General features: G+C 33.4%; 4 protein-coding genes across 6 annotated transcripts in view; 3 read left to right on the top strand and 1 right to left on the bottom strand.

The window, feature by feature from the left end:
* The window catches only part of LOC149421972 (peroxisomal acyl-coenzyme A oxidase 3-like), a 32,555-nt gene extending 27,097 nt beyond the window's left edge, over positions 1 to 5,458 (top strand). For all 3 annotated transcript variants that reach the window (XM_089634193.1, XM_089634192.1, XM_089634194.1), the window contains exons 10-13: positions 354 to 508; positions 2,176 to 2,307; positions 3,213 to 3,365; positions 4,363 to 5,458. In XM_089634193.1, the coding sequence (XP_089490319.1) occupies positions 354 to 508; positions 2,176 to 2,307; positions 3,213 to 3,365; positions 4,363 to 4,473 (551 nt within the window). In that variant the 3' untranslated portion in view covers positions 4,474 to 5,458. The remainder of the gene's footprint in view (positions 1 to 353; positions 509 to 2,175; positions 2,308 to 3,212; positions 3,366 to 4,362) is intronic.
* Positions 5,459 to 5,932: 474 nt separating this feature from the next.
* LOC149421971 (uncharacterized) lies at positions 5,933 to 8,320 on the bottom strand. Its single transcript, XM_089634630.1, has one exon. The coding sequence runs from the start codon at positions 8,263 to 8,265 to the stop codon at positions 6,763 to 6,765; it is 1,503 nt and encodes a 500-aa protein (XP_089490756.1). The 5' UTR covers positions 8,266 to 8,320; the 3' UTR covers positions 5,933 to 6,762.
* Positions 8,321 to 9,066: 746 nt separating this feature from the next.
* Ir68a (Ionotropic receptor 68a) lies at positions 9,067 to 16,448 on the top strand. The gene is made up of 8 exons (XM_089634343.1): positions 9,067 to 9,071; positions 9,209 to 9,401; positions 9,523 to 9,671; positions 13,946 to 14,339; positions 14,460 to 14,746; positions 15,017 to 15,165; positions 15,398 to 15,596; positions 15,728 to 16,448. Exons 1-8 carry the CDS (start codon positions 9,067 to 9,069, stop codon positions 16,446 to 16,448), a joined length of 2,097 nt encoding a protein of 698 aa, XP_089490469.1.
* A 553-nt stretch (positions 16,449 to 17,001) lies between these two features.
* LOC149421969 (RWD domain-containing protein 4) lies at positions 17,002 to 21,046 on the top strand. The gene is made up of 5 exons (XM_089634191.1): positions 17,002 to 17,134; positions 17,232 to 17,338; positions 17,533 to 17,642; positions 19,404 to 19,596; positions 20,344 to 21,046. The coding sequence occupies exons 2-5, from the start codon at positions 17,234 to 17,236 to the stop codon at positions 20,524 to 20,526; spliced, it is 591 nt and encodes a 196-aa protein (XP_089490317.1). The 5' UTR covers positions 17,002 to 17,134; positions 17,232 to 17,233; the 3' UTR covers positions 20,527 to 21,046.
* Positions 21,047 to 21,357: the final 311 nt, after the last annotated feature.

Below are 21,357 nucleotides of genomic sequence, written 5' to 3'. Positions count from 1 at the left end.
ATGTGTAGTACAGTGAAACCCACATATAAAGTCCCCACATAAGAAGTCAACAATTATGACAGACAGTCGCACATTGGAAATTATGTGTAGTACAGTGAAACCCACATATAAAGTCCCCACATAAGAAGTCAACAATTATGACAGACAGTCGCACATTGGAAATTATGTGTAGTACAGTGAAACCCACATATAAAGTCCCTGCATAAGAAGTCAATAATTATGATTAGAAGTTTTATTTTGACTGTCCCTCGAAGACTGGAATGCAAAAATGGCCCAAATAATACCACATAAGAAGTTTTTTTTATATGGTCCTCGGGAAATCTTGTAAGAATGTATTTATTTTGTCTTTCTAGCAATATTGAAGGCATACAAATGGCTCGTATGTTACCTCCTTAAGCAGACCGCAGACAAAGTGGAGCGATTAGCAAAAGAAGGAAAGGACAGTTTTACCATTAGGAATGAGACACAATCATATCACGCTGCAACATTATCCGTCATATACGGAGAGGTAACTATTATTGACCTACGGAATTAACCTAACCTATGTATTTAATCTGGCAGACCACCGCCATCTTTATCTCTGAAGACGTGCTGTAGGAAATGCACTGACTGAGAGAGAGACCGATTTTCGGACTTCGTTGAACATTTCTATGGTTTTAGTATGAATTTCTCAAGCGGCCAGAGTTCATGCGAAAAAATTAAACAATTAATTAAGTAAATTTATTTTACGTTGTCGAAGATTTATATTACATTTTAACATATAAATAAAAATTGGATATGTTTATCAAGAGACACTATCTATATGAGATTGGTAAATATGACAGATAATAATTAGGTGGATAAAGACATTGTCCCAGTAAGACAGATCCTGGGTTTGATTCCCAGTTGAGACCGTTATCTTTTTATTTTCCGTGTCTTGTTCTGTTTCCTTTAGATTTATTTATATTATCTTCTTCTTCAATGATACCCTCCAAAGTAAAAAAAAAAAGTTGTTCCAATAATAAATTGATTGTTTATTTAACATTTTCAATAATGTTTCTATAATATTTTTGTATTCTATATTGTTTAGCAAAATGCGTTGGTGGTGATGTAGAAACATTAAGGACTTTCAGGTTCTTGAAGGTCCTAGTCAAGTTCTGTTATTACATATTTCAGTTTTGTGAAACAACTGGCCAATGATGATATAACAGAACTTGAATAGAACCTCCAGAGAATTTGCAAATCTACTTTGAAATTTGCTGAATTATTCAAATTCTGTGAAACGACCCGTCCTAAGATGAGACATTTTGAATATATTTAAGATTATAATATAGTTTAAATAAGATTTATCTGTCACTAAAAGTTTTATAAAATATTGAATTATTATTTATTTGTTATATTGAACATATAATAGTTATATATATTTTCTGCCTTCACAGTTAAATTCACCAACATTTTCTATTGAAATCTTTAAAATCTAGACGAGGAATATTGTTCTTACTTATTGCCCTTCATGGGTAATTAGGTCTCTTTATTTTTTTAATGATAAACTAATGTTTATAAGACAAGGTTTTATGCATGGCATAAAGGATAACAAATAATTATAAGCAATAATTAGTCGCCTCAAAATATTGTTCTTTACAGGTGAAAAAAATATAATAAGCAGTAATTTGGCAGGTTGGAAATAAGCCGACATAGCTCAGTGGTTTCAGAGCACCTGACCAGACATCAGAAGATACTGGTTCAATTCCCGTTAACGACATTTATTTTTACTCGGGAGATATTTTCAATTTGTATTGATATTTCAGGCGACTAATTATTTATTTAGGTCTCTTTACTTTGAAATTTTCGTTCCCGCCAAGTTACTGCCGTGCTAACTAAAATACAGCCTGAGAAAAAAAGATGTCGGTGTACAGACCAAAAAAGCCTTTATCGTACACATTATTTGAATTTGGAGCATTCAATTTGACCTTTCATTCTTTCCTTTGATTTTTCAGTATAAATAATTCTTTTACACAATGCATTATAAATAATGCAGTCAGTTTACAAGGAATTTTTGTACATAAAATTCACATTTATTTTTAGATCAAGGGCAAAGTTGCAATGATTCGAATATGAATAATGTTTACTTGGTTGTTTTCAGGGCACTTAACAGTAAATATTATGTATTTACGAAGTGGACTCTGTTTGTTTCAGCATGCCATTATTGAGAACTTCTATACATTCGCCAGCAAGGTTGAAGACAGGAATTCCAGAGAAGTGCTGTTGAGACTTGTGTCCTTATTTGGCGCTTGGAGTTTGGAGAAGCACTTAGCAACTCTGTACATGGTGAGTTCATACTCAATCCGGAACATTACCTTGATTGGACAAAGTTCTAACTGACTTTTTTTCTCAAGAATGACCTTTGAATGCAAAACCATATCATTTGCTCATTTCTATAACCAAAATAATATTCATCTATGTTGTATAGGGTTTACCAATAAGAGGTGCTATTTTGATATTCAATCGTAAAAGATCAATGGTTTCGTTGCTTGTGTGGCACGTAGAGCCGTCTTGTTGAAATTAAACGTTGTCCAGATCAATACCATCCAATTCCGGCCATAAAAAATCGACGAAGTTCTAACATGAAGTTTTTAAAGCTTCTAACATCACTTTGAACTTTTTGCAATTGCCATTTTGTTCATATCTGACAGTTGATTGTTTTTATGAAAGACGAATCCTCATAACCTATTTAACAATTTCTGATTATGAGGTTTAATCATGTGTACAGTATATTAGTTTAACATATTTTAAAAGAAAAATATTTAATTAGAACATGGCCATATCTTGGTATGGAGGTATGTATATCATTAGGGATATGTAGTTGGAACCTTATACAGTGAATTATTATGCTCTAGCTGATTGCATATGGTTCTATCTGCATGTTTAGATATGTTCTTAAATAGTAAGCATTCATCCTATTAAATCAAAAATTATGAGAAATCATCTTTGCAAACTTTGACACCTCATCTCTCAGAACAAGGTAAAGTGAAGTTAGAACCCTGTCCAACCAAAGTGACGAGTAGTCTCATAACTCAACCGATGTAAACAATCGGCGCCATTTTGTTTTTTCACATTTGAAAGACGATTCTATGTTCAATTTTTGAAAAAATTGATCACAATTTCAAAGAACACTTTTCAAACTTCAACAAAAATTTTAATATGCCGAAAATTTTTTATACTTTCCTTAACAGGGTAAATACTTTACTGGTGATGCTGGACATTTGCTGAGGGAAGGGATTATAGAACTGTGTACGGCCATTAAACCTGACGCCATCGCTCTGATAGACACAATCGCCGTGCCTGACTTCATTCTCAACTCTGTCCTTGGAAGCAGCGATGGATTTGTAAGTATCACAGCTAAATAGCTAACAAAATCTAATACTAAGGACGGGTTGTTTCGGAGAATTTGAACAATTCATCAAATTTCAACGTTCATTTTCATGTTCTGTGAAAGATTTTTTCAAGTTCTGTTTTTATTTCAGTTTTGTCAAGCAACTAGCCTACAATGATATAATAACAGAATTTGAATAGGACTTTCACAGAACCTGAAAATGAACGTTGAAATTTGATGAATTGTTCAAATTCTCCGAAACAACCCGTCCTAAAAATGTCACAGATGAAGAGAGACATCATAAAACAAAGAAGAACCAAAGTATATGAAGATATGGGAATTATTATTGTCTATTATAGCTAGACCCCAAGCGAAAAAAGATGTGCAGACGCTCGTCTATTGCAATGTGCATAAAATTCACTCATACTAGTCAGTCATTGATGTATTATACTAGATTAGCCCTGTCTAGTTAAATTCATTTTAAAAATAACGCCACGTAGCGTACGTCACAAATATGGAGATGAACTTAACAACCCAACTCTGTTTAAACTCCTTGTACAAGCGTTCAACCTCGTAAGCGAAAACATGGAGAATTTGTTGTCAGAGGTGTTGTAATATGGACATAATTCAAATTTAAATATTTGGAACTGGGTTATTTTTGTGATTGCAAAAATGAACTTGCCCAGTATAGCTGACAAACAAAATAGACCAACAAAAGGTAAAACGCAATGCACAGTGCCCATTTCGCATTGCGACATAATGCGTGGGCCTTTTCATAAATGTGCATGTGAACCAAACCAAAATTGTGTTGGGGTTATTTTTAAATGAATATGCCGTGTCTAGTCTAATTTAGTCTATGTAGTCGTACCTGGGGAGGATCGTTCAATCTTCAGTATACCAAATATATTTTTTTAAATATATTTTTAATTACATTTATTAATAAAAATAGATGTTATGTTTAAAAAAAAACTTTTTGATTCTTTTTCAAAATTGTTGACATTTTTTTCCAGGTCTACCAGAACTTGCAATCGTCCATCTTTTCAAGTCCCGGAGCACTCTCCAGGCCCGACTGGTGGAAGGAAGTGGTAAACTGGCAGACTTACGTGCCTTCCAAGATATAAGTAATACTGTAATAATAGTGCAATACGATAGTTTTAAATGGTTGCGGATCACAGTGTAAAATATTAATTTCATTTAAGATATATATATGTATAATTTTCTATAAATCCAGCTAACATGTTGGGCGCATTTTGCAACCGAATTCTAAAATTAATTATAAAAACACCCTAATATAATAGAACTTCCTTCTTCTATTCTGGTGCTAGTAAAATTAGATTGTTAGTTGTAAGTTTCTACATATGTAAATAAATGTCATTAAGGCGATGCACTATGTCGTGTAATATTTTAAATTGAGCCTCTATCAATAACAACCCTTACGTAGATGTCGATAAGGTTTAAATTCCCGCCACCATCCGCCTGTTTTGATTTATGCAAGAAAAAAACATGGCCAAAAAGTGCCTTTTATTTCATTTTATGATTGTGGATGTTCAGGCATAAATATAAAGTTTTTTTTCGATCATTTTATAAATAACTTAATGTGCCACATTATACAATAAAATCATAACCGAAAATGGGTTCGTAAGTAGGAGATTTTGAACTTTAAAGCAGTTTTCATAGCCTTATACATTTTTTTTTCTGGGCTTATAAAAAGACTTATTTAAAGCATACTCGATTATTTCAAATGCTAAGATGTATTCTACTCGCAGTATTTAATTAAAGCATCTGAAACATTTCTAGGCAACCAAATTTTCAAACCAAAAACACATGATTTTGCATTACTACGTATTGCATCGCCTTAAGACAGTAGTTATAGGCCTTAGTCACTAGTTTTAGGTCAGTAGTTCTAGTATTAATTATTTAATAAATATATTTGTACAGCGCCCTTGAGGGGATTATTTACGAAAACGGTGCTATATAAATTAGCCAAATATTATTATTAACTTTTGCACTGTTGTTTTTTTTTGTTACACAAATATTGTTATATTTTACGTACCTATGTGTAAATTTATATATTTTTATACAACTGTTATGGTTTTATTAAACTAATTTGACAAACAATATTATGTATGTTTTATTTTTGACAATAACTTTCCAGCAAACGTGTTTAAACATCGTTTTTAGCAATTTTCCATTTTGTGTCACTACGCCATGTTGCGCTTCCTCCATTAGCCAACACAACAGAAAAAAATTATTTGTAGTTTGTTTTTAAAATTATCTTAGCTTAAAAATATTAATAAAATTTAAAAAACTCTTGTTTTTATTTTTATTAGGGATAAATTTTATAGATTACATTTTTTTTTTGTTTCGAGAAAATTGAACTACATACCTATTTATAAATAGTAATAATATACATAATTTTACTATACCATCACATCTATTCTGGCAGATAATTCTGATCAGATAACATTCTCTGCCGGAACAAAAATGATACACCACAACATAAATTTTTATTCACTACATTTATTCAAAAATATTTACAAATTAATAATAGCTACACATTGTTAGTAAAAAATTTTTTCAAAAATACCCTGTACGCTAGAATTATTAATTGCAAAGATATTTATTCTGTTGGTAATTGAAAATGTTATCCAAGTACTAAAATTTTTTTTCTGAGCAGAAGTTTTACACACAAAGATTTATGGTAGGTAAGCATAACTTTGGTAAAAGGAGATTACGTCAGTACCTACTTCAAGATTTAAGATTTAATCTGCTAAAATGCCAGTTTATCCATCACTTCATACCCTCAGAGGTATGATTTTAGATGGATTTGAATCTACAATATCAATCTCAGAGAATATTGTTTATAATTATTTTTTTTAGGTGAAATACAAACAAACATGGTGACTAAAAAAAACAATGCATGTCGTGCTAACTAGGCTAAAAATGAACTGTCTTAAAATAAAAATAGAATTACAGGTTAACATATTAATTCAAACGCGTATTTCATTGACCTAATTTTCTTACATGCAATACTCCTGCAGCTTTTCTTTACGGAAAAGAGTAATTATATCAAGGTACTTATCTGGTTCTAAAACTAGGCCAACATTTAATCATAAATAATTAGTAATGCGTAGTATATTTTTCAATTGATACAAAAACTCCATTATTATTTATTACAAACTGAACCCAAAATTGATTATCACATAAAATAATATTTTAATCGGTAAAAACAAATTTGCATTTTTTTATATACGACATAATATTATAAACTTGTATTGCAAAAATTTATCATTTTGTATCAAACAATATTATTAAGTTAATTTATTTGTGAACACTAGTTTTCAGACTGTTCAACTCTTAAATACGGAATCAGTTCAGAAATATATCAGTCTCAAATACGAGATCTCTTATCAAGCATTTTTAGTGATGAAAGGATGCTTCAGGACATCTTCCAAAGGCAGTCTTCCCTCGGGGTTGACCACCACAAGTTTTGAGATTAAGTCCTTGGCGTCTTCGCTCACAAAGTCGGGAAAGTTAATCTCCGCAGAGAGAATCTTCTTGTAAGTCAATCCATACTCTTTGGCATCGAAGGGAGGCTGCCCCACCAGCAGCTCATAGCACAGAACCCCCACACTCCACAGGTCCACGGTGTAAGTGTGAGCCACTCCTTGAACCATCTCCGGAGACAGGTAATCCACGGTTCCACAAAGTGTGAATCTTCGAGATGAAGGAGCATGCACAGACCATCCGAAATCGGCAATCTTCAACTCACCGTTGCTGCCTAACAAAATGTTCTCCGGCTTGATATCTCTATGAATGACTTTCTTACTGTGGCAATACACTAAGGCTTTGGAGAGATCCCTGATGTATGCTGCAACAGTTTTCTCATTGAATCGCTTGTCGGGCTGATCTTGTAAGTGCTTGTAAAGGGCTCCATTACGCGCATACTCTAATATTAAATACACCCTTTTATCATCATGGAAATAACCATACATTCGTAGAATATTGGGATGACGAAGATGAGTCTGTATCTCCACTTCGCGTCTCACTTGATGCTCGACTTGAGCACTCTGTATCTGATTCTTGAACAAGACTTTAATAGCCACAACAAACTTGGACTGTCTCTCTCTGGCTAGATACACATTACCAAACTTTCCTTTTCCCAATGGACGCCCCAGATCAAAGTTTTCCAAGCACCACATATTCTTGACCTGTTTTGGTTCCATAGATGCCTGCTTAAGTTCATCACTCATGTTGGATAAATGTGGAGCGATTTGGGCAGGAATATTGGCTGAGGCTTGTGGTTGGCTAACCGGTGGCTCGGGATTCATAGGAACTGGTGGCTCACCACTTGTTACGCTTTTGGGAGGAGCTGCTGAAGGATTGGTATCGACCTCCGCAGGCTGCGGTTGAGAAAACGTTGCTGTAGGCACTGGAGGAACACAATTATTATTAGGTGGTGAATTCGCAACGGGAGTCTTTACTACATTTTCCAGAGGTTTCACTGGTTTCATTGTAATTTCTTTTTTACACACGACACTCGTTGGTCTCTGGGCATTTTTGTTTGCTTTATTGACTTGATTTGCATGTTCAGTTTTTAAATTTGAAGGCTTTTGACCATAAGAGTTCACAGCACCGACTTTTGAATCGTCTCTTTTCAGCGGAATGGAAGATCTAACATTTTTTGATAATGTGGGAGCTCCGTCCAAGGTTTTTATGGACTTTAAAATGGGTTTATTCGGATATTGTGTTGTATGTAACGGCTTATAAAGTCTGTTTTGATTATTTGAAGCCTGAACGGTAACCGCATTTGAATTATTTTTCACAAAGTTTTTTTCAACACTCGATTTAATAACTTTGTATTGGCTTATCACAGCATTTTCTTTATTATCGGTATTTCGTAAACGATCCATTTGAGCGAGTAATACTTTAAATTATTGTCACGTAATAATTCAAAACTTCATCCGACATTTGACGACGGTTAAATTCAGAGACAAGATTTTAAAAATTCCATAGACATTTTTTTCCGACATCGTTGCAAAACAGGTACCTAATGGTTTGTTATAAATTATAACAAGTTCATGATTGGGGCTTGGATTATTATTTTTTACAAAAACAACAAAACGAAAAGATTTTTTTACTTTTCGTAGTTTTCAATAAACAGACATTTGTAAGAATCAAATTATTGATACAATCTTTTAAATTGGAAAAAAAAAGTCACGGGGTAATTTTATAAAATTGTATGCATGTTTTCTGTTTGTTGATAAGACATTATAGTATTGTGGTTAATTTTTTTGTATTTAAAAAAAACTAAACCAGAGCGCTCTGTAAATAATAACAATACGATCACTTTTTTAAATATAATAATTCTGTCTACATTTAAAAAAACGTGATACCGAGTGATGGTTTTGGCTTGAATAACTTCACTGTTGAGTCCAGATAATCACAGTTAAACACGCGAATAAATGAACTGTCAGGAATTAAAATTACATGTTGAATACAAAAAAAATCACTCGTGCTACTTAATAATTCATTTTCACTTCAAGACAAAATTGTATTAAGGGAATAAAAACGTTTTAGTTTCCTGTTCTCATTTCAGTGTAAAAATACATTCGGGTCAGTAACTAGGGGAAAAGGTGACTATGTTTAATATAGCTAAGCGGAATATTATTCTACCATTTTTACTTATATGTTTTGGAGGGTTTTGTGCTGCAATGAGGTATAAACAAAATCATCAGATTATTCATACACATAAAAGGTAAAAGAAGTATGACAGGAACTATTGTATTTATTATTACAAATAACTTGTAATTCAGAAGAATGTTCAATACTAACACAGCATTAATTGGATTTAAGGCACCATTCGGATCATATTATTATCCAGGAAATAATTGCTAGGAGATATTTGAAAGAGCTTATAAACAGTATCGTCAACTATTTGGTTAGAAGTAGTGATGTAAGCTGCGTTGCAATTATTTGCGATTCTGTTTACTTGAACATCTTTGAAGGAACTTGGTATAAAGGCCTGAAAACATTTTCATACTTCTTGGTAAATATTAATGACTAAATAAAACATCGTTATTTTCTATTCGTTGGTCAATGAAGAAAAATACATTGATTTGTCGTATTATATCACTTAAATCTATGAAAATAACCAGTTTTTTCAACAGGTTGTAGTCGACGAGTCGGAAGATTTGTTGTCTCCCAATTTCGACACATTAGAGTCAATCCGCCAAATAAGGAGAGATGGTTGTAAAGCATACATAATTCTCATTGCTAATGGATTTCAGGTGATGAGACTTTTCAAATTTGGGGACAGGTAAAGAATATATTTTTTATTTTTTTATTTATTTATTTTATTTTATTTTATTTATTCTTTAATATATTTGTTAAACAATGGTATAGTATATTGTCCTCCACGCTAGGAGTTCACCTGTGTTGTGGAGGACTTTTTCAATTGTAAAGTTATATAATTCTAAAACAATACAGTGGAGTTGGTTACACAGAAAAACATTAAAAATTAAAATATAAAATCGATTTTTCCATAGTTATAACAGTAGTTTTTCCATAGTTATTCCAAAAAAGTGAAATATAAAAAGTTAAATATTAACAGGATTGTAGCCAGTTCCATATGTGTTTTTTGTATTCTGTAAGATTAGATGTTTTATATTGTGTTGGAAGTGAATTGAATAGTTTTATAGCCTGGAATCTGTAGTGTTTTTGTCCAAAGGATGTGTTGGTTTTTGGTATTAGTAGTTGGTGTGCATGTCTTGTTCTGGTATTGCGAGAAGTTTGTGAAGTTTTAAATGTGTTTAGGTTCTTGTAAAGGAAAGTAAGTATTTGTTTTGAATATAGTTTTTGAATCTTCAACACTGGGAATTGTTTAAATATGGTTGAAGTGGGTGTTAGTATTGGTACTTTAAGTATTACTTTTATTAAGGTTTTCTGAGCTTTAAATAGTGTGTCTATGTATTTTTTACTGGCATAGCCCCAGGCAATAATGCCGTATTCCATTATAGATTGTGCTATTGCGAGGTATATATTCTTAATATCAAATATGTTCAGTATATTTCTCACGTTTTTGAAAAAGTAAATCAACTTGTTTATCTTTCCTTTAACCGATTCAATATGTCTGTCCCATTTTAAATATCGGTCGAAGTATATACCCAGATATTTGATATTTTCGGTTTGTGTGATTGGAGGACAATTGCATGGGGTGCTCGCTGAGTGACAGGAATGTATTTTAAGGTAGATGTTTTTGGCGGGTTGGCCTCTCGAGTTTATGCTAAAGGTTATGAATTTAGTCTTATCTATATTTAAAGTTAATAAGTTAGAGTCAAGCCATTTTTTTGTAATATTTAGGCCAATTTCAGCTTTTGTGATTAGTGTGTTCCAGTCAGTGGCCTTAAAAAGTAACACAGTGTCATCAGCAAAGCTTATAATTTCCCCGTCTATTTCGAGGTGACAAAGATCGTTAATATAAATAAGAAATAGGATTGGGCCAAGTACGCTGCCTTGTGGTACTCCGTAGGATACTTGTTCCTTGTCACTACATGTGTTTTCTATTGAGGTATATTGGGTGCGATTTTCCATGTAGCTTTCAATTAATTTGAGTTCTGTTCCCGTGATTCCGAAATATTTAAGTTTATTGAACAGGTTTTGGTGGTGAATTGTGTCAAACGCTTTTGCCAGGTCTAGGAATATTCCAAGACATTTTTTACCCTGATCTATATTTGTTTTGAGGAAGTCTGTTACTGAGGCTATGGCATGTGAGGTACTCATATTTTCCCTGAACCCAAATTGATTTGGTGATAGTATATTGTTTTTGTTAAGAAAAATTAAAAGGTGGTTTTTGATATGTTTCTCGAGAATTTTTGAGAGCGTGTTTAGAATTGTAATTGGTCTGTAATTATTAATTTCTTCCTTGTTTCCTTTTTTGTGGATTGGAATTACTTTGCCCGTTTTCAAAATAGTGGGGAACACTCCTTCTTTAATGGACCGATTTATAAGTATAGTAAGTGGGATAAGAAGTGCTGACTTTATTATTTTTAGTGTCATCGGTGATATTTTGTCGCTACCCTGAGAGTTTGAGTTTTTTAGTTCGTTTATAAGTTTTAGTGTTTGAATTTGGGTAATGTATGGAATTTTAAAGGAAGAAACACTAGTGTGTGTATAGTGGTTTGAGAATTCTGGGATATCGTCATTTGTAGTGATTCTGTTTGCTAATACCTTGCCGACGTTAGCGAAATAGTTATTCACAAAATTACATACTTTTAGTGGTTGTTCTGATGTCTTAATAATCTCGTTATCTATTTTAATCTCGGTTATGGAATCGCTTTTCTTTGAAGATGTGTGGGATATTTCTTTTAGGATTTGCCAAATTTTTTTGGGGTCCTTGTTGCATTTATCTAATTTATTTTTATAATATATTTCTTTCGATATACGTGCAAGTCGTGTGCATAAGTTTCGATATCGTTTATAGAAATTTATGAGATAGATGTCATATGGGTTAGATTTGCATTGTTTGTGGAGTTTGTCTCTTTTACTGAAACTTGTTATGAGTCCTTTTGATATCCACGGTTTTAGAAGTTTATGTTTAGTTGGAGAACTTTTTTCGGACGTGATGGTATTTTTTTTAAATTCGTCTTTCATACATTCTATAAAAAGTGACCATGCTTCATTAATTTTATTATTTTCTACGAGTTCTTCCCATTTTTTATTAAGTAGTATGTCATTTAGTTTTAAAATATCAGTTGTATTGTGGGTTTTTGTGGTTTTGGAGTGTATTTCTTGTGAATTGTTTGTAGTGTTTATTTCCAGGATAAGTGTATAGTGGTCTGTAATTGTCGAGTGATGGATTGTGGATTTGTATGATCTTTTTGTTTTTAACATAATGTGGTCAATACAAGTTTGCGTGGGTAATAGGTTATTTTGTTTAAAGTTGACTCTTGTGGGTTCATTTATGGTGCTAAAGAGTCCATGGAATAACAAAAGGTTTAAGTAATCGTGACTTTGTGGATGTTTTTTATTTTCTAAAATGTTTATATTCATATCTCTTATTAAGCAGATATTTTTTTGTTTTTTCATTTTGATAAGTTGACTGTCTAAGGACCTCAGAAAGGGAAATATGTTTTTTATAGAAGGTGATCGATACATAGCTAAAATACATATGTCATTATTTATGATTATTTCAAAGCCGTTTGCGTCTGTGATATCTACCTCCGTTAAAGTTGAATGTAGATGTTTTTTGCAGTAAATTACAATACCGTCATTTTGATTTTTAATATTTTTGGAGTGAGTGACCGTATAATTAGGTAATTGTATTGGTGTGAAGATTTTATCTAGCCAACATTCTGTCAGAATTATCACGTCAAATTCTGTCTCCAATTGTTGAAGTACGACAGTGAAATTGTCAAAATTTTTTGAGATACTGCGTATGTTTTGGTGTAATATTTTTAATTGTTTAGCCATGGTAAGATTAAAATTATCGGATGGATGTATACGATTTTGGGATAGTAAATTCAGATCATCTTTATTATATCATCGGAGTGTTTAATACAAATTATTTTATCTTTCTCGGCTTTCCGCGCCATAACCTTTCCATCTTTGGTCCATACGAATGCATATCCCTTTGTGATGGCTTGTTGTTTTGTTTTCCATAGTAGTTCCTTTAGATATGGTGACAGGATTTCACTGATGTAGATTTTTGAGTTTAGCCCTGGGGATGTTTTGTATTTGACTTCTCTTTTCTTAGAGAGCAAAAGCTCACGTAATTTAGGATTATTGAATCTAATTTTGATTTTCGGATGGTCCCTTTGTTTTGTTGACGTTGATGCTGCAGACGGTCCCCCTGGTTGAGCCTTGGCAGTAGTTGGATGTAGTCTGACGGCCTGTAGAATGTCTTCCGGAAGGATCTGAATGTCCGCTGTTTCGGCTATTGACCTTACTATTTCCAATATAGATTCATCCGCTTTAAGAGGTATTCCGGATATTTCTAACGAGTCTGCCAGTATTCTATGGTCGCTTTCGGCAGCCCGTATTTCCAGATTCCTTAGTAGAATACTTTTTTCGTTTAATGTTTTTTTTAATGTTTCGATATCTGTCATCATTGTTTTTTCCGAGAGAATGGATTGTTCTATTTTTTCTATTAATTCATCATATTTATTACAAAGAAAGTCTATGGTTTTTTGTCTTTCTGCTGCTTCAAGGTTCATTTTTTTGAAAAGTTCGTTTTTTAATTCATCTATTTTTGTGTCTATGTGCGACATTAGTCGATGTGTTAGGTCTTCGAGTAATTCGGCTGAATGAGGAGTAGGAGATGCACTGGTGTTTTTACATGATTTCGACATTTTTAAATTTGTGCTTATGATTTGGTCGATAGATGTCACTTTAATTAAGTTAAATTTAGTTCTATTGCCTTCAGTTCCATAGTTCCATATTATCAGTTCCATTATGTTAATACATTAGTTTTCAATTTTTTTATTGCAGTGTTCACCTACCTAACTAGGACATTCGAGGTGGACGAGCATGTCTGTCTAATATTTCGATATTTCAGTGTACTAAATCAATCAATAAAATAACTTTTATTTTCAGATATCGTGTTATTGACACTAGAGCGCGTTTTGTAATTTTACATGATTTGAGACTCTTTACTTCAGACCTGCACTATATTTGGAAAAGGGTAGTGAATGTCATATTTATTAGATATTATGAAAAAAATGAATATCGCAAGAATCAAAGTTCATGGTTCGAACTCAGCACAGTTCCATTCCCATCCCCGATTCGGGGGGTTTTAGTGACCAAAAGAGTTCAAACTTGGAAGACGAATGAAATATTCAAGCCGGCTTCATTATTTACAGATAAGGCACTGAACTTAAAAGGTCATTCACTTCAAGTAGTCGCTTTTCAGCATATACCCGCTGTAGTTAAAAGTCGGCGGGTGGGAGACATGGCCGGGCATACATTATTTAGCGGAATGGAAATTGAGGTACTTACTTACTTAATTTGTAATTCATTGGTTGTGCAAAGTTAATAACAAGAAATATACCAAAGAAGCTCGCCGATAAATAATGTCTATCTTACAAATAAAATTTATTGCCTTTTGCAGATAATGCAGGCACTTGCATCAATTATGAATTTCAAACCGAAAATTTACGAGCCACAAAATGCCAACGAAGAGCAATGGGGTCACAAGCAACTAAATGGTTCCTTTTCTGGACTTCTCGGAGAGATGGTGGATGGAAAAGCAGATATTGGCTTGGGAAATTTACACTACACCCCATATCATCTCCAGTTGACAGATCTGACCATCCCGTATATTTCTCAATGCTTAACATTTTTAACACCCGAATCATTGACAGATAATTCTTGGAAGACACTCATTTTACCCTTTAAGTAAGATTATTTGACTTAAATAGTATTATTGTAGAAAGCAATCACTTTGTGGTTTGACATTTTAAATAAAGCCACGATTTTTTTATTAATTTATTGACCGAATTCAATATTAATTTGCACCCTGATTATGTTTGAGCTAAACGAAACCGGTCGGTCAATAAATTAATAATAAATTGTGGTTTTCAACAAAATAACTTTTATTTTATTAAATAGTATTCATCGTCTGGTAATTTTGAAAATCCAACATCTACACCGTTGATCGTTTTGCAGGCTCTACATGTGGGTTGCCGTATTACTAGTGCTTTTAGTAAGCGGTTTTATATTTTACTCATTGGCTCAGTTTCATAAACATATCAACGAAGAAAATGAAATGGAAAAGGAACTGATTGAAAAAGTCCACCTAGAAAATGAGTTGGAGCATTCCAAGGACAAACATATTAATAAGAAAACTGGTAGAAATAATATTTTTTTCACTTAAGTAGTACCTATACATATTTCGGTACAGTAAAAATGTATCGCTTTTACTAAAAGTAAAATTTAACATAAGAAAAAATGTATATCAATAATTATTAATGTTAATTGCTACTGGTCAAAAAATGATGCATTTAAATTGTTTAACAGATATCAGAAAAATCGGTAAGCCAAAAAAACCGGAAGGTCTCTATGTGTTTCAAGAATTAACGAACAGTATCATGTACACGTACGGAATGCTCCTCGTGGTATCTTTGCCAAAACTGCCACCAGGATGGTCCATACGGTTGCTCACTGGCTGGTACTGGCTTTACTGTGTCCTGGTCGTGGTTGCCTATCGAGCAAGTATGACTGCAATTCTAGCAAATCCAGCCCCGAGGTAACCACAAGAAGATTGACTTTTATTTCACTATAAAAATCATGCAACTTCTCTAAGGTGACTAGTCGTAGAAAAAAAATCTGTGGATAATATTAGCTGCATGGTAAAAAACAATTATTAATTATTTTCAGGGTGACTATCGATACACTTAAGGAGCTAGGAGAAAGCACTATTGCATGTGGAGGATGGGGTGATCAAACGCGGGAATTTTTCATAACTGCACTAGACGAAACTGGACAAGAAATTGGAAATAAGTTTGAAACTGTAAATGATGCCGAACAAGCTGTTCGAAGAATAACAAGAGGAGAATTGGCGTACTATGATAACATCTACTTTCTAAAGTTTATAAGTGCGAAACAACATGAGAAAAGGGATAAAGATGATAGCTTGACTTTTTCAGACAGAGAAAATGCAAGCAACACTACAAAAAGTAATAACTCAACCGGCGACAGAAAATTACACATCATGAGGGATTGTGCAATACATATGCCGATTTCAATTGGTTTGCACAAAAATTCTCCTCTAAAACCCAGAGCTGATAAGCTCCTTAGAAAGATTGTTGAAGCAGGACTCGTGGAAAAATGGCTGAATGATGTCATGGTTCCCATATACTCAGTTATGTCATCGGACGAGGAGAGTGTGAAGGCGTTAATGAATTTGAAAAAGTTATATGCTGGTTTCGTTGCACTTGCAATTGGTTTTACTCTAGGCCTTATTATTTTAATTGGGGAAATAATTCATTGGAAGTACGTTGTGCAGCGCGATCCAAATTTTGATATTTATGCCATGGATTTGTACTATACGAAAATTAAACAAAAAAATAGCCATAATTCTAATTCAAATGTATGTTAGCGGTACCAAAGGTTCGTAGAAAATCTACAGCCATTTAAAAAAATAGTAATTTAGGCACTACTTTTAGCATAAAATGGTTACTTATTCTTTCCGTAAAGCTTTGTAAAGTAAACTTATTATTTCTCAAAATAATAATTGATGAACAAAACCTGACCACTTCGAGATAGATGACCTATAATCTTAAATAGATATATATGCAAACGTTTTTTATTATCATTTAAACATTACAAAAACTACTAACCATTATGCCAATTCTCCGCAAGGAGGTCGGACCGTCGAACAACTAGATCTTAGCACACGCTACTTGCCTCATTCACAATAAAAATTCAAACAAAACAATTTAAAATAAATCTCCCAAAAGCAATATTATGTATTTTTTATTTACACAATAATATTATTTTTGCAATGTAGAAAAAATAGATTTTTGAGTTTGAGATTGAGTTTCGAAATATATTGTGTGGCTATGGCTTTATAATAACTTGTCCATGTCAATTTCTTTGAAGAAATATATTGTCAAATTTGTAATAAATTGTCTATGATATTTATTTGACGTTTCCCATATGATTGAATGTGATCATAGTATCTTATTATTAGTGAAATAGTGTTCCTCGTGTGCCAGAAATAATATAATTCATGTTAATAACAGAAACTAAATTAATGAACGTATTTTGCATCTTATGATAAAGGTAAGAGACCAAGTTACAACATTATTTTTGACTAAACTTATTTTTGGTTGTGTATCTGTCATTTTATTGTGGACATATTTTTTCATTTCTTTTACAGAGATGACTGATCTAGAATCACAAGCCGAAGAAAGGGAAGTTTTGTCTTCTATTTATGATGGCGATGAGGCGTTTAAACAAATTTCCTCTACAGTTTTCCAGTACAAGGTAATAATATTCAGTATCCATAATTCATGACATTTATCATTAGTTTTTAAGATTTTACATGTAGGTAATTAAATTTTAGAAAGCGAATCCTGCTAGTCGTAATGTTAATTTTCGTAACTATTGTCTCTCAAATTTACTTGTTTTTTATGATGTGTTGACAGAACACAATTGCATTAATTCTTTATTGTTTTCAGTATGGAGAAAACGAAGATGTTAAATCATTTTTACTAGAAATATCGTGGGGTGAAAATTATCCTACCGAGAAACCGACTATAAACATGGAAACTTTTTATAATAGGAATTTGTAAGTATCTTTATTATGATTTTTCTGTAATTATCCTCAAATTCTTTGCTGATGTGTCTTTTGCTGTCTTGCGGGTTGGAGACCATCCTCTTCCTTCACACCCTTTGTCCAGATTTTCATTTCTTCTCGCATGGCGTCCAAAGTGTAAGAAGTCTTATTAATCTTGTCGAATTCCACTGCACGCCTAATATGTAAAAAAATTAGAAACAGCATTTGGTTTCAACTTAATTACTACAAGAGACAACACTATTTATGTGGTGGGGGATGGTAAAACATGCATTAAAGTTACATATATTCTCAAAGTTAAGTTTGAAGGTTAGAAAATACGCACAAATTATTAAAATAACCCAAACCTAACCTACTTTGTGCATGTTTACTTAAACCCCTGACGTAAATAGTTATCTCCTTTCGATATTTAAGTTGAAATCAAGTGTTGTTTTTTTGAAGAGCCTTTGCATGCAGCGGAATTCGACAAGTTTTTTTTTAATATTAACTCCACACAGGAGGCCCTGAAGAAAATAATTTCCCTCAGGGCCTATGTCATCTTTGGGGATGCAGTGTGGAGTTTACCAAAGTCTTATGATTCCATGATAACTCAACACAATAACAATTCAACACAACTTTAAAAAGTAATTAGGTAGTTCTTTCATCACTTTTCATGTTGAATTGTCATTGTGATGAGTTATCTGGTTACTTCGACAGATGTATTTAACTGACTTACACCTATTAACTGTACTAATTGGCAAATTTTGTGATTATGTTTGATGAATTTTAAGATATCTTACACTTGTTGTGGCAAGAATACTGGAGTAATTTGTTTTAATAATAATAATAATAATTGGATAATTTGTAGAGCGCCGTTTTTGTGAAAAATCACCTCAAGGGCGCTGTACAATTTATTTCCTAGGATCTACATTTGTTATTTAGAAAAGATACCGAAACATACTTACCTGGCAAGTCACTTCCAACAAACACACTTATATTAAAAAGTTTATGCTTATAAAAGATAGAACTGCACGCAGAGGACACTATATCAAAAAACACTGGTCGTCGCATGATCTTAAGTCTGCTATAGTTTTTATTTTAATTTAAATGTATTTTAACTGTCTAAAAGCCTACAAATTGTTAGTTGTTATCATTTTTATTTATTTATTTTTAATTATTATTTTTATTTATTTTATTTTATTTTTAGTATTTTTTACATTTTGTTAATTTAAATTGCCGTCAACTGTGAAAGTGGAGGTTTCTGAAATTATGGATACGACTGTCTGACAAGGTGCGTTTTAAGTTTAGACCTAAATTCTGTCGAGTCTGCGATCATTCTCAAATCATGTGGCAGTCCATTCCAGGCTTTAGGTCCTGACACGGCGAAAGCACGCTCACCGAACTTAGTATCTGGTGTGCGCTTTGGTTCCTTCAACCTTCCGATAGCTGATGACGTTGCTGACCTAAGGGTTGACTGTCGGGAATTGGAATCTTCTGGAATACACAATTCTGATAAATAAGCCGGAGCCATTCCGTTAAGTGACTTAAATACCATCCAGCATACCTTGAACTGGATTCTTTCAGGACATTTGAGCCAGTGCAGATTTTTGAGATGCTCTGAAATGTGGGAGTATTTAGATACTCCGGTGATAAGCCTTGCCGCGGCGTTGAAAACGGATTGTAATTTGTTGATTTGACATTTAGGGAGACTTGCATATATTTTACCTGCATTAATCATTTTCCAGAGCATAATAGTTTCATTGTTCTGTTTTTCAGAATTCAATCAGTCAAGGACAAGATAGCGGCGGCTGTGGAAGAAGAGGCTGACCAATGGTTGGGTTGCGCTATGACATATACCATATTTGAATGTCTAAAAGAAAAATTAACAGACTTACTCAAAGAGCAAACTCTTGTCATCACAACAGAACTCACAGACGACGTAGCCAAAATTGCCATAGATAATACTCAGGTAACTTTAAAAATAGAGTTTTTTAATAATGTGGTACAAATCTTGCTCACCAATCAAATAAAAATCTAGTAAACCGCACAAGAGTCCCAACTGCTCTCAACCGTTTGGAGTCAGTGATACTGGCATCTCCGATTGGGGTATGTTGTGAGGCTAAAGGTAGTGGGGAAGGGATAGAGATAGGGAAGAGGAAGGTGGGGAAGTACCTGGCTATTCAGATCTGGTCATTAAACACGGCCAAAGTCATTTCAAGCAACGTTTTGATTCTAAATGGTGGTCTTACACCAGGGTGATACTGAGAGTATCTTCCACTCTGGAATGTGCCACAATTTACTATATATTATTTTAAATGATTACATGTTGAAATAACACAAATAAAATTACTTGCGCACGCCATGATTTGAACCTGCGACCTCTGGCCTACTAGTCGAGAGCCTTACCCCTCGATCACGGAGGAACTAAAACTAATGAATCAATTCTGAGATACAACTAAGTCATCTCGGGAAGGACGATAATGTCTGTGTCCTGTATGCCAACTACACAACCTTGGTCTCTGAACCCGCGAACAAGAGACTATTTGTATCCTGTAGTGTTACACGACTATCTGCGTCTTAAAGTTGTGATATATTGTGTTTCATAATCTGGGAACATCGCTATCTACCATCTGACCTGGTAACACATAGATCTGTAAATATTTCTGAGGCGCATCATTAGAGCATCCATTATCATTGATCGAAACGTTTATTACAGGATGACTCGAAGAAAGGTCCCAAGAAGGAGCAGCTGACCAAGTCGCAGAAGCGGAGAGTGTGGGACCGCGCCGAGGGCGGCAAGGGTGGTGAGAAGCCCCGCGGCTACGACTGGGTGGACATTGTCAAACACCTGTCGCAGGCTGGCACCAAGTCACAGCAGTCCCCCATGGCCACCTCCTAACCAGCCCACTGATCTCATTCATATCTAAGACTTACATTCAAATTTATACATTTAACTCTTTGACAGACATATATCATAGAACGCGAGGAACAAGACTCAATTTCTTGTTTATTTTAACCCCTTCAATACAATTTATCCCATCTCATAGCACGTCGCATAGAGTCGCTGATGGATCACAGGTGCGATAGCCCCGTTGATCAGGTTAATTTGGAAAAACAGTTTACAATTTCTTCATCTTGTTTCAGCCAAAAAAATATTTAAACTACACAACTGATTGTGAAAGCAATGTATATGCGGTTACCATTTCGACTATGGGAATATGCATCAAAAGTGTAAAGTTATCTATTTTATATTTTTGTTTGGTTAGCTAATCGATTTCCAAGATTGGGATTGCATCATCAGGGCAGGGTATATCAATGCCCTGTCTTAGGACAGGTTCTTTCACAGAATTTGAACAATTCATCAAATTTCAAAGTTGATTTTCAAGTTCTGCGAAAGTTTGATGAATTATTCAAATTCTGTTAACCAACCCGTTCTTAATAAGGTCTTATGTTTCAGATAATCTAAGTCTGTCAATGAGTTCAATGCAATTTCTCAATAGTGTGTTGCAATCATTTTTTCGCAGTATTCTTCAAAATCTTATATTATTTTTGCAATGTAAATTGTACATTTAGCAGTCACAACATTAAATAATAGTTAATTTAGCAATTTTATAGCCATGTCGACACAGGATTTTTCACAAAAATTACATTTGTGAAATATATTTATATTTTGAAATTTTTTGTGATATTCATTTATAGGCAATTCATTATATTGTATTATTATATAAAT

Source organism: Hesperophylax consimilis, chromosome 8 (assembly GCF_061612785.1).
Source record: "Hesperophylax consimilis isolate HC1 chromosome 8, BYU_Hcon_1.0, whole genome shotgun sequence".
Taxonomy (NCBI): Eukaryota; Metazoa; Arthropoda; class Insecta; order Trichoptera; family Limnephilidae; genus Hesperophylax; species Hesperophylax consimilis.
The sequence above is the reverse complement of the archived record's forward strand: the minus strand, read 5'-3'. Positions and strand labels throughout refer to the sequence as shown.